Source organism: Vanacampus margaritifer, chromosome 10 (assembly GCF_051991255.1).
Source record: "Vanacampus margaritifer isolate UIUO_Vmar chromosome 10, RoL_Vmar_1.0, whole genome shotgun sequence".
NCBI lineage: Eukaryota > Metazoa > Chordata > Actinopteri > Syngnathiformes > Syngnathidae > Vanacampus > Vanacampus margaritifer.
The window spans coordinates 28013651-28026984 of record NC_135441.1 but is presented as its reverse complement, the minus strand read 5'-3'; the positions used below and the strand labels follow the sequence as shown (position 1 = coordinate 28026984).

Below are 13334 nucleotides of genomic sequence, written 5' to 3'. Positions count from 1 at the left end.
TTTCTCAACATGCCACAAAAAGCACTTTTTACGCGTGCGCGTGCGCGTGCGCGTGCGCGTGTACCTGAGTAGTAGGAATTGAGCAGGGATTTGCTCTGCAGCGTCTTACTTCCCTGCATGGAGAAGGAGCAGGAAGAGGGGGAGGCTGCGGGGGTGGGGGGAAAGAGGAGGATGAGGAAAGGGAGGTGAAGAGCAGGTGAGTCGGAAAACAGCAGCAGCAGGAGGCGAGATGAGGAAGCGGGACGACGCAGAAAACAGGAAAAAACACAGAAAAGGCGTCAGTAAGCTCGCAGGAGAAAAACATCGCACGACGCCTCGAAAAGCGGGAAAAGAAAACGGGATCAATCGTCCGCATTCCAGACAAGCGGCAACAGGGTGCGAACGCTGGTGGCGGCAAATATTGAATTTGCAAACGAAAACATGCGGCTCTCGCACTGCGGCTGTTTGCGAGAATCCCGTCGCACGTCGCTTACAATCATCGAGTGGACCGCCGATAAAAGCCGATAAAAGCCCGATAAGCTTCTCGCCGACGCTTTTCGGGAAAGGCTCAAAGTCAGTCGAAGATTTGCACACTTTCGGCGGTCTTTTCCCTTTTCTTTATTGCCAAAAACAAATACCGGCGTTTTCTTTTCTTTGGGTTTATCGGAAGGAAATTTGGGCTCATCCACTTGTTGATTTGCTTCGTGCAAAACACGTTGAGTCATTTAAGAACATGAACGCGATGAAGCCAAAATTGACGTTCTTTTTTTTCTTTTTTTCTTCTTCTTTTTTTCTTTTCTATCCTGGGAGATCTCAGTATTGATCATTTGACATGTCATCATCATTGTTCTCCCTTTTTTTTTTTTTTATATGTGACACATACAAAAAAAATTGCCGTTCTTAATGAAGTCTTTCACCCAAAGGCAACTTATACAGACCGAACAAAACGGGCCCGTGGACTGAGCCTTGAGGGACCCCACAAGTCATGGCCATTCAATCACATTCAAAACTTCCGATGGTCACCAAAAGACTTGATCAAATGCATTTGAAGACGGTTCCATTTAATCCCAGGCGAGTTTAAACATGAAGGGAAGTGACGCAGGTGCGAGGGTGTGTTTCACGAGTGCAGTGCTGACAAAGTAGCTTTTCTCTTTCTTGCTTTCTTTTTCTCTTCTCTGCTAACCTTGGCTTTCAATGGCTAAGCACTCCCAAAAGGCCAGCGTGACATTTTCAAGAGAAAAATAGGTTTGCGTGCGCGTGTGCGTGCGTGTGTGCGTGCGCGTGCGCGTGCGCGTGCGCGTGTGCGTGTGCGTGTGTGTGCAATCATCAAAGCGGAGACAAGTCTAAAAGCATAGATGGATGATTCTGACTTTTTGTCCTGGTGAAAGCACAAAAAAAGTATTGGAACGCTCCCGCCAAGTGAAAAAAGAAGAAAGCTTGGACAAAAGTATTGGGACGGTCTTTAACTCATTGACTCTCAGCCGTTTTGACTGAAGCAACCCCCTTCGCTTCCGGCTGTTTAATTGGATTTGGACTGATTTTGCAAGGCCCCCCGAATATTGCGTTCTATTGCTATCAAAAGACGGAAGCTACCAAAAGAAAAATTTGAGTCTCTTCTTTCATCTATTTTTCTACCTGTTTCCGTTTTGCAGCAATTGGAATATAGCAACGTTTCATCACTATTCACAAATCTGTTTAAAACAGCGGGAAAAAGACCCTTTTTGCAACATGGCGGCCCTGGTTGATCTCTTATACTCTGCCGCCACCTGCTGACTGTTTGTGTAATAACTACCGTTGTTTTAAGCTTCCTCGTCAGTTCGGAGGCCAAATCAAAGCCTTCTGTATGCGCTAGCATAAAAAAAAAAAACATAACAAACAAAACAAAAGCATATGTTTTGGGACCATGGTAATGTTTAAAATAGAACATATTTATATGTTTTTGGGAGCAAATGAGTTCAGGGGAAAGTGAATGAATATGTGAAATTTGGACAAAAGTATGAGGGTAGAAAAACGGAAAAAATGTGGACTTTGCACAAAACTTTTTAGGACAAGGCAAGTGAAAATGTGACAAAAGTATTGGGCCACCTCCAAGACACTTTGAGACAAATGTATTGGGACACGTCTCAAATTAAAAAGTTCAAGAACACAAGCAGGGACTAAGGATAGAACCTTGGGGGACTCCACGTTTTGAAAGCGTACGTGTGGCGACGCTCATCCAATCCTAAACTCCTCGCGACTCATCGCGATGGCGATCGGATACAAAACACCAGGTTGAAGGTTTGACGCAAAGAGCAGGAATTTGCGGAGTTCTTACTGAAGCCATTGAGGTCCTGGCTGGAGGTGGAGAAGGGGTCGTCCTTGTGCAGCGTGCTGACCTTGGCGGCGCTTTTGCCGGCCGTGTTGACCGGGCCCATCTCCCTCTGCTGCGTGGAGCCGCCCGCCGTCTCCTTGTGCTTCTTGGCCAACTTCCTGTCGGCATCAACCACACAAAACGGGAGTGTGAATGCGGCCTCGCCGTTTACAACAACATCAAGTCAGAATCCCGACTCAAAGCCAGGCCATGCGAGTCTTTGGAATGCTTTAGGGATGAAAAGGGGCACGATGAAGAGAGAGAAAAGAGAAAGCGGCCGAGCTCTGCCGGCAAATCTTCGGGAGTGGACACGCGTTTGCCGGCTGAGCCTGAGAAACGAGACTTCATTTTCGCAAAGTTCACCAAAAGAAATGTGGCGGTTCACGAGTTACTACAGCGGGTTTCTTCAAATGGTTTGGACCAAGACATGCTTAGGCTTGCAGAATCCCGCCCCATAAAGTCAAAACCCGGCCACATATTGGCTTTGGCCAGGAGGCGCTTCGACTTACCTGGCAGGTAAACAAGCTCCAACAAGCACCTGCCGAGTAGAAGCACATGTGGAAAACTGTCTCCGGGTTTGCCCTCTGGTGGACCGGGATTGCCCAACCCTGGACATGGTCTCATGTGGACCAGCTTAGCGGTCATGTTGCTGTCAGGTGCACGAGGGAAGCCGTTCTTGTGATCACGTCACCAGAATGACCCGGCAAAGAGATTTGCTTTGTTTTGCTTGTTCAAACGTTTGGTGTCGGGTCCGATTTTTGCTCGATGAAGGTGAAGACCAACAGGTGAGACGCTTAAGAATTGTGAATTGCTGAGAGGAGGCCTACGGACTGCGGATCGCTCGCAAAAGTAAAAGCACATTCCAGAAAGGCTGGATGCATGTTTTGCCCGGGTTTCACGTTTCTCCATAAAGGAGGTCACAAGTAGAAGTAATCTGAAATTTGGAGCTTCATGAGTAAAAGTTGTTTGGAAATTTGGCGGCTGAAGATGAAGACGATAAACGCGTTTCCGTTACCTCCAGTTTTGCGCAAAAGCGAACTTCTGGTGGAAACACAAACAAAAACGCTCTCGTAAGGAGGTTTTTGAGACGTGCGAAAATAGAAGTATTGTGTGATGGAAACGTTGTGCGCATTTCCTGGAGTCATGTGACACCCGCCCGACCACGCAGGAAAGGAAGTGGCAAGTGCGGGAAGCGCTTTTGTGTCGGCGCTGAGGGCATAACAATCCAGCCACAGACGGCGCGCATCCTTATTGGAAGACATCCGTCCGCACCAGAACACCAAATGGCCGATCTGAACAACGCTGCGCTCTTCAATGGAAACACCCACAAGTCGAAATTGGACGTTATCGAAAAATAGTACAATATCGCTTTCATTTTTTGCCAAAAGCTGTCATGGACTCCATGAGATATCAAATAACAAAAATAACAATCAGACATTTCATATCGCGTCATAGTGCAGGTTTTTCACATTTCTGCACGCAAGCAAGTCCCGACGTCCTCAAATTTGGCGCTCCGTGGCGAGATTCAGCTAGGAAATTGTTGGAACGAGGACAAGACGCGGACTCCAAGAAACGCCAAATTTTGAGTCCCCACAATGTTTTGCCGTGAAACACGTAATACTTCCCATTCACACCGTTCGAATTTCAACTTGCTTCAAAAATTTACACCATCCGGGTTATTTATCGTCTAATTCCGCATTACTTGCAGTATTTGCACAATTCAACGTTTAATGTCAACTTCTGCCATTCATTTCATCAAGTCACACTTTCCACAGACATTCCCACACATACGAGTGCCGAGGTGGCGCTATGCGGCTTATATATATATATATATATATATTGCATTTTTCAATTGGGAATCATTAGTTGCACTTTTCCATCTAAATGAATGAAGGCTACTTTCAGATAACATTCGTCCATAGAAATTCCAACTTCAGAATTTTTTAACCTAATTCTGGTTACTTAATTCTGTCTGTTAGCGAGAGCCACTACATCGTGATAACTTGCGTTGATGTTTCTGCATTTGGCAATTTATTATTATATTATATTATTAGTATGGGATTTTTTTTTAATGGGCTTTAGGTGAACTGATGAATACACACACACACGCACATACACATACTCACCCACATACAAAAAAAAATTATATATATATATATATATATATATATATATATGTGTGTATATGTATATATATATGTATATATATTTAAAAAAAAAAAACATTTATTAAATTTTTTTAATTAATTTGTTGTTTTTTTTAAAAAAAAGGAGAGCAATGATGATGTCAAATTGAATGAACAATACTGAGCTCTCCTAAAAAAGAAAGAAAAAAAAAGAAATAAAAAATAAATTTCAACTTCAAGTGTTTTTAACTGCAATTAATACTTCGTAATTTCCACCTCATTTATCTTTGAATTTGCTCGCCAGGCCTTCAGCTTCGGCGTTCGCACGCCATTTCTGCAGAAACGGCGCTTTGTCTCGTCTGAGAAGGTGCACAGAATTGCTCCTGCTTTCAAGCGCTGGAACGTTTGCGGACAAGCAAGTCAAGTGGACGCGGCGTCGTGGCCAGAGGGTCGACGAGCACGCAGGCCGGCAAGTGGCGAGCGCCCGCGCGTGTTCTCGCGGTCCCGGCAAGCGGTAGGCAGCAACGAACGGTGTCTGCTATCGCGGCTAACGTTCGTCCCGTTAATGGACTCGTTTCAATGACAAATTGCGCGCATATTGTAAGTGGCAACGAGCGCGGCCTAATCCCTCCCCGATGAATGTCACGCACGCACGCACGCGGCACTTCATTAAGCGGCGAGGTGAGCCGAGTGGGCGCCGACCGCTCCGGGAATCTTGGACTACTTTGTGCCCCCAGAGCGTTAATTGCCGCCGTTTGATGCGTCGATAATGAGCGACGCGTGGATGTTTTTTAGAAGGCGATGAGCCGAGCGCCGCGACGTGCCGCTCCGTGCCGCCACGTGCCGTGCCGCGACGTGCCATGCCCCGCCCCCTTACTCCCTGTTAGGCGCCGTTGTCTGGGAGCCAGATGAGACGAAGCGAGGCCACTTTGGGAAGGAGCGCTCCAAAACATTGCCTCTTAATTGGCGCTGGTTTGCTACATTAGCTGTCCTGAAGGCTTCGTTTAGCTAACGAGCTCCGGGTTCAAATCATCCCAACTTTTTCTTTCTTTTTTTGTCAGAGCGATTGATGATGAAGCCATTTTATGTTCTGAAAGACTTCAACTCACTTTGAACAGTTCTTGAAAAAAAGACTTTTAAAAGAAGGGCTTTATAAAAAATATATAAACATGCAATTTTACACGTCATGCATCAAAGTGAGATTCGATCTGAGGAGAAACGCAAACGGGAAAAAAAAAAGACATGACGGACAAACCAGAGATAAAGAAAGGAATATAATAGCAAAAATGCAAAGGTGCTGTATTTGACGGCCCACAAAATAATGACCTGTCAGAAAAGCACGACTTTTTTCGGGACAAAGCTCCTCAATTGACCTCAACAAGGATCCCTGTCACTAAAATGGCACAAAATGGCGGCAAGGCATTATTCATTTTTTGGGCTCTAAATCCAGCTCCTTAACTCACTTCTACTTAGTTCCTTGGTGCCAAGAAGTCATAAGATAAAGCACTACTTTTGTCCAAATAAAGCTCATCAGCCCTTCAACGTAAAGAAAATGGCCGACTTCCTGTGTCTTTTCAGACAGAGCTTGCCGAGACTTTTTTGTGGCTCAACTCATGATTGACATCTGGACCAAATTTGAAGTTATTAAGTCAAACTGGCCCGAGGGGCGGAATTTTGAAAATATTCAAAGGCCGAATAATGACGACGACGAGGAAGCGGCGTTTAATCCCTCAAATATCTTGTCAGTCAAAATCAATACGCTTCTTGCGCGAGAAACAAAGAGCGGAAAATGTTGGAGGCGGCGCCGGGTGGATTCAATCGTCCTTAATCCCGTCACGCCGACATCGCGCTCAGCTTGATCATAATCGCCATCGGATGCGGCGGCCGTTATGAAAATCAACGCTCGATTGGATTACGTGCTCGTGCTGCGTTGTTTTGTTTTGTTGTCTGGGAGATTGGCGGGTCGTGGCGGGTCTCGGTGGGTCGCGGTGGGTCGTGGCGGGTCGTGGCGGGTCGTGACGGGTCGTGACGGGTCGTGGCGGGTCGTGGCGGGTCGTGACGGGTCGTGACGGGTCGTGACGGGTCGTGGCGGGTCGTGACGGGTCGTGGCGGGTCGTGGCGGGTCGTGGCGGGTCGTGACGGGTCGTGACGGGTCGTGGCGGGTCGTGACGGGTCGCGGCGGGTCGTGGCGGGTCGTGGCGGGTCGTGACGGGTCGTGACGAGTCGTGGCGGGTCGTGGCGGGTCGTGTCAGTGGGGACCCCCAAAGGTGGCGCATCAAGGCAGGGGACGCCCGCAAATATCCTGAAGCCAAACAAACTTTCACGTTGCCGTCACAGGGTGGCGGGCAGACGCAAGCCGGCGGGAGACGGCAGGCAACAAACGTGCCGGCAGGTGGAAAACGGTGAAGGATAACAAAAATACAACTCAAAAGCTACTTGGATTGGACAAAAGTATTGAGACGCATTCAGGAAGTCAAAGTGAAAAATGTGCACTCCTTTTGCAGGCAAATTTGGAAATTGCCTTTAAATGGAAAACGATCACGTTGCGAACCAAATACTGAAAATCATCCATTTTGGAGCCATTTTTGTGGCCAGCGGCACAATTTTTGTACACAAACATCAAATATATTATTATTTTTTTACTCCAAATATTATTATTATGTTTTCATGGAAAATATTGTGTTTTCACACATGCTTGTTGACGAAGACGATTTTCATGTCAATACAAGCTTTTTGCGATTATTGAGGGAGACGCGCAAGAGGACAAAATGGCCGCCACCAAACCCGTGAATGAAAGAGAAGCACTTCAATAACGTCACAAAAATCCTTTCATTGCCACAAAACCAGCAAAGAAGCAAACTGTCTTTTTTCTTTTCTTTTTTTTCACTCCAGGCCTGTTGGATGAGTTTTTTTTTTGAAAATGTCCGATTTTCACGAGTCCAATTTCATTTCCTTTCATCCGATTCAAGTGGTTTCTTTGACCGTTTTCTTCCATTCACAGATCTAAATAGACAGACAGCAGATATTGATCCAGGTATATTCTGTACATATACATTTTGGGGGGGGGGGGGTCACAAGTGCGATCTGTTGGGACAGCACGGGCAAAAGTATTGGGACACAAATGTGAATGTTGCTGTTTGGCGAAGTGTAAGGATGTCAGGTCATGATGCGTTTACTTACAGGTAATAAGAGTAGGAATAAGCATGTCGTCTGAAGCGTGGCGAAGGCCGATGATGAGCAAAGAAGAAGGAAGGCAAGCGACAACCCAGAAGAAGGACAAACACAACCAGTCAATTGATTAGTGCATGCTGGGAAAGGCGACCAAGTCGGGGAGTCATCATTATTGCTGTCACTTGCCGCAGGATTGCCAGGAAAATTGCCATTCGTTGCTATTTTGCCAGAAAAATTGCCATTCGTTGCTATTTTGCCAGAAAATTGCCATTCGTTGCTATTTTGCCAGAAAATTGCCATTCGTTGCTATTTTGCCAGAAAAATTGCCATTCGTTGCTATTTTGCCAGAAAAATTGCCCTTCGTTGCTATTTTGCCAGAAAAATTGGCATTCGTTGCTATTTTGCCAGAAAATTGCCGTTCGTTGCTATTTTGCCAGAAAAATTGCCATTCGTTGCTATTTTGCCAGAAAAATTGCCCTTCGTTGCTATTTTGCCAGAAAAATTGCCCTTCGTTGCTATTTTGTTATTTTAGCGAACGAGTTATTGGATGAGCTCAATTGTTATTGTTGGATGGATAAATAAACGTGACGCGTGGTCATGTCATTTGTAAATAACATCAAAATGTTATCAAGTATTGATTTGAATCAACTTCATTTGAGTTCATTTGCTAAAATGTGTATTTTTTTAATTGCCACATTGGAAGTTGCATTTGTTGGAATTTCATAACTTTTACTATTCAACTGTTTTTATGTTTTGCATTCAAATGCGTGTGGACTCACGAGTGTGATTTCTTTTTTTTTCTAAAGTAATAAAAAAAAAAAAGTCTTGGAATAAGAACACTTTTTATTTGAAATGTGCCTAAAAATGCAATTGAATCCATCTTGGCTGTTTCTTTTTGTGTCGTTCTTGTGCTTTTTCTCCACTACAGATTTTGTTCCCCCCCGTCAAGAAGACGCGCGTGCGGCCATAAAAAAAGAAGAAAGATGTTGATGTTGTTTTCCGTCACCCGCCGAGAGCAAAAGAAGACGAAAAGGAGAAAAGAGCAGATAGAAGAACAAAGAAAGAAGAAAAGATGAAAGGTGAATCGAAGGCATGGCGTGATGGCGTGTCGGCTTCCACGATCGATGCCCGCAATCCGCAGAGCGCCGCGCACGCGCACGCGCACGCACACACACACACACAAACCTCCACCGTGTCACTCACACGCTATTAACAGCAAAATGGATTTAAAAAAAAAAATGTTTTTACTTACTTACTGGTTGGGCAAAAAAAAGAACGTTTTTGGTCCTGACATCAGCATCGGAGGTTTTACTGAGTAAAAGTGCTCGTTATGACTTGCATCAAATGATTGATAACTTTTAATCAATGAAAAAATCATCGCAGCTCTGGAAAGTGTTTGTCGAGAGATGTTAACTCAATGTGCTTTGTGGGGTCAAGTTTTAGGGTCACGCTGAAGAGTTTGCTGAGATTTTCAATGGGAAAAAAAAGCCGTTTTTTTAGAGATGATGTCAGCATTGATTACAAAAAATTGTGAAAAGTGGGAGTGGAAATCTCTCATTTGACGCAAGACTCGTAACAAACGACATTGCAAGAAATGATGAACATTTTCACAAAATGTGAAAACGATTTATTTATTGATGTATTTAGTGATAGCGCTAATGGATGACTTTGGATTGAAAAGGTCAGAAAAACTCTGGAAAGTGTTTGTCAAGTCATCTCATTTGAGCCGCGTCAAGCCGCCATTTTGCGCAAAAAGCGTTTTGGGGGGAAAACGCGTGGCCGTCGGAGGCCGGACCCACAAAATCACAAACAGGTGCTGATTTTGAGGCGGGGCTCGCGATATCGCGCGGTTTCACGGCAAAAAGCTTTCGGGTGACAATTGACAGAATAATGACGGTTCCGGAAAGCGCTTGCTTGCCTTCAATCAAATGCGCTCGATGTGCTGCTTTGCCGTCAAATCCTTTTTGACGTTGTTGAGACTTTAATGGCCACAAAAACTGTCTTCATCTCCAGCAATCTTTTGAAGAGCGCATTTTGTCCTTAATATTTGACATATTTCACCCTGAGGTGATCGTGACCTATGACCTTGACGTTTACAGTTTGACCTGCCCAAAGCTGAAAAACAAAATTGAGAACACAACGTGGCGCTCGTCACTTGGTTTGCATTCCGACCAGACGGACTCGCGACATTGATCGGCGGCGGGATTATCGAATGACGGCGTTCTTTTGCCGGCTCTTCCTCGCTGACGTCGGCATGGCGGGAAGCTGCCGTGCCAACGTCCGCCTCGTGACGGTCATAAAGTGCAAAGCGCCTCCAGCGCCGCCATAAAAGCTGCGCATGTTAAAAGTGGCCATAAATATTAATACGGCGCCGAAAAAACACTGGGCCGGCTTGCGAGTGCGTGCGTGAAACTAAAACAAAGAGACAAATGACGGCACGCCGGCAAACACTTGCTGAGCTCCTCCGCACCGCGCATCACATTTGACCAGAACCTCGTTCGCAAATGCACGAGCCCAATTCCGTCGGAAAACCAGAAAAACGGCAACGCTGAAGCGCTGACGAAGTCGAGCAGGAAAATCCGCTCTCCGCTTGTTTATGCGAAGAAAATGGCAAAAATCATCCCGGTGAATCTCGACCGGGGGTCGGAAGGGTTTGAAATGTGGCCTGATTCCGTTCCTACTTTTGGGAATGGCGAGATAGGAGGAAAAAAACGTGCTTATTGTTTGCCATATGTGGTTAATATCAAGTTGACGGAAGTCTTGAAATTAAAGCTCAAATGTTGTCTTTGAAGCAAAAAGGCAAACTTCCTTTCTTGTCTTTTCGTTTTTGTGGGTCGACTCAACTTCAATCAAATCCGCGAAGCTGCAGTTTGAAAAATCCAACCAAAGCGCAAGACTTCCGGTGAATCCTCTAGTTTGGTGCCTGGGGACTTTTTTTGTGGGTTCGCTCATGACAGGCATTGTGAAATCAAACGGCATTTTGGTGACGGAGTTTCCAACAACAATTCAAAATGGCCGACTTCCTGTGCATTTTCTAGCATGACTTTGTGGCTTTTCTCATTAGACAAACTTCCTGAGTGTCGTCGATGATGCCGACTGAAGACTTTTTTTGTGGGTGCGCCAAAAATAAATATTATCCTTTTCCTACCAAACGTTTTGATTTTGCAATTATTGATGATCTGTCAATCAGCGTGTCCTTGTCAGAATGTCCTCAATTATTTTGCTGTCTGTGGCCTCAAAATGACAACAAAGTTGGACATTTTCCACGGGGAGAAAAAAACAACAACTGAATGTTGACTCCACAAATTGACTTGCGGCTCAACGGAACGCCGGCCGGCCGTCTTTTCTCAGAAGATGAAAGAGGGAGGAAAAAAAAGCGAGAGAAGCCAAGAAAAGAGGAGGAAGAGGATGCGGAGGAGAAGAAGAGGCGAAGTGGAGAAGCAAACATACGATACCCCACGCTCAGAGTTCTCCACGTGTGAATCTCTCTATCGGAGCAAGAAGGGCAAGACGGGAAGGGGCGGAGCCAAAACCAGGAAGCAGGAAGGAGAGAGACACAAAAGGGCGAGAGACCAGTCAGAGAACTCATCACAGTCGGAACCAGCGCTTTTTTCATTCAGGCAACAACAAAACGGAGAAAAAGAAAAATCCCGCCCATTAACGTTACTGATTTTTTGCTCACATTCACTTCTGGATATGAAGGATGTTTTTGTATTTGGTTTTTTAATGTTGCCTTCCACATCTGCATATATCAAATCTGCCACATTTCGGAGTTTCCAGAAGTGCCGGCCCCTTTTTGTCCCGGCCCCTTTGTGTCCCGGACCTTTTTGTCCCGGCCCCTTATTTTCCCGGTCCCTTATTTTCCCGGTCCCTTTTTGTCCCGGCCCCTTTTTGTCCCGGCCCCTTTTTGTCCCGGCCCCTTTTTGTCCCGGCCCCTTATTGTCCCGGCCCCTTTTTGTCCCGGCCCCTTTTTGTCCCGGCCCCTTTTTGTCCCGGCCCCTTATTTTCCCGGTCCCTTATTTTCCCGGTCCCTTGTTGTCCCGGCCCCTTTTTTGTCCCGGCCCCTTATTGTCCCGGCCCCTTTTTGTCCCGGCCCCTTTTTTGTCCCGGCCCCTTATTATCCCGGCCCCTTTTTGTCCCGGCCCCTTTTTGTCCCGGCCCCTTTTTGTCCCGGCCCCTTATTTTCCCGGTCCCTTATTTTCCCGGTCCCTTTTTGTCCCGGCCCCTTTTTGTCCCGGTCCCTTATTGTCCCGGCCCCTTTTTGTCCCGGCCCCTTTTTGTCCCGGCCGCTGAGCACGCGCCCCTCCCTCTCAGTTTTGCTGGTCAGTGGCACATTTGACACGCAAAACTGCTGATTTCAAATCGGGAATTAGCGTAGCATCTATGCTAATATCTGTTATTGCTCGTATGGGACTTTGGCTAATATTTGGATCGTATGAACATTTTTCTGTTAAATATGCAAAGTGTCATTGTCTTTTGTTTGATGTCAGTTTTAAGCTACTCATTGGATATTTTTATTAAAACTAGCAAGGAATACTTTCAACCATTTAAAATGTGTTTGACGTGTAATTTTTTTTTTGTAAATGTCCATTTTTTTACAGCATGGGTTGACCTCACTGCATCCTGTGCATTTATTTATCCTGCGTTTCTTTTTTTTTCTTTTTGAAGAGATTCCGCTCAAAGAAAAAATGGGTTGGAAGGTTTTAAATAACAAGTATTTTCCATCAGCGAGCACATGTCGTATCAATCCTGTCTTTTCGGCTGCCTTTATTATTCATGGACGCTGGTCTCGGGGCCCTCAGGCGCTGCTTCCCGGACCCCCCGAGGGCCCACCTGCTCGCGGGAACATCACATTCCCATTAAGACTCGACTGCCGTCTTTATTAGCGACGAGCGCCGCCTTCGCCGGGAAAATGAGCGTCTGCCTGCAAGATGAACCGGACGGTTGCTCGCGCACGTACCGGGAGCTTTTTTTTTTTGCTTTTGTTTTTTAAACCCGGAAATAATTGATGGTCTGTGAAAGGCTCCGAAACATGCTTTGACTTTGAGGCCAAAACGCTTTTGGAGACGTCAGGATTAAGCGAGACGGCTAAAATATGGATGAAGCCAATAAGAGGCTCAACGACGGGTCGGCAGTTGACAGGCGGGACGTCGGAATAACGCACTCAAGGCATAAATACTTTTTTTTAAAAACAATGTTAGCTCTTGCGCGAGTGCGGTTCGGCTTAATTTGACTTTGAGCGGTTTGACTTGGCAACATGTCAGCGGTGAGAAGAGACACAAAAAAGACTTGAAAAAAGGTTTGGTTTGAAGCAGACATTTCTCGGCATCTGGAATTGCTTTTGAAAATGCAAATTTGGTGAACGTGTTAACAGGAGCAAAAGAAAAAAAAAAGTCTCAACAGCAGACATTTACACCTAATTTGCTCGCTTGCACACAAACAGAGAAAATAAATAAATGGAGTTTTACCTCGAAGTTTGAACATAATTCGTTCCTGCAAAGTGTTCAAAGTCCAAATTGTTCAACCTCCGAAAAAATGTTTTCCATAGGAAATAATGTAAATGCAATTAATCCGTTCCAAATTTTCATTTCCATGCATGTGTTTTACATTCACAGTAGAGTACATTTTTTAAACGAGAAAAAATACCTCACATTTTTTTATTGTGGTGTCAGTAGATGATAAATGCTATGTTAATGCTAGCTTTAGTT

At 45.4% G+C, this 13334-nt stretch overlaps 1 protein-coding gene across 13 annotated transcripts in view; it reads right to left on the bottom strand.

Annotated features, from left to right (window-relative positions):
* The window catches only part of ptprt (protein tyrosine phosphatase receptor type T), a 108310-nt gene that overhangs the window by 26342 nt on the left and 68634 nt on the right, over window positions 1-13334 (bottom strand). For 4 of the 13 annotated variants that reach the window (XM_077578428.1, XM_077578427.1, XM_077578426.1 and 1 more), the window contains 4 exons: window positions 11082-11114; window positions 7636-7665; window positions 2294-2448; window positions 65-145 (listed from right to left, as the gene is read on the bottom strand). In XM_077578428.1, coding sequence (XP_077434554.1) covers window positions 65-145; window positions 2294-2448; window positions 7636-7665; window positions 11082-11114 — 299 coding nt within the window. The remainder of the gene's footprint in view (window positions 1-64; window positions 146-2293; window positions 2449-7635; window positions 7666-11081; window positions 11115-13334) is intronic. The other 9 variants (XM_077578433.1, XM_077578436.1, XM_077578430.1 and 6 more) reach the window with 6 other exon arrangements.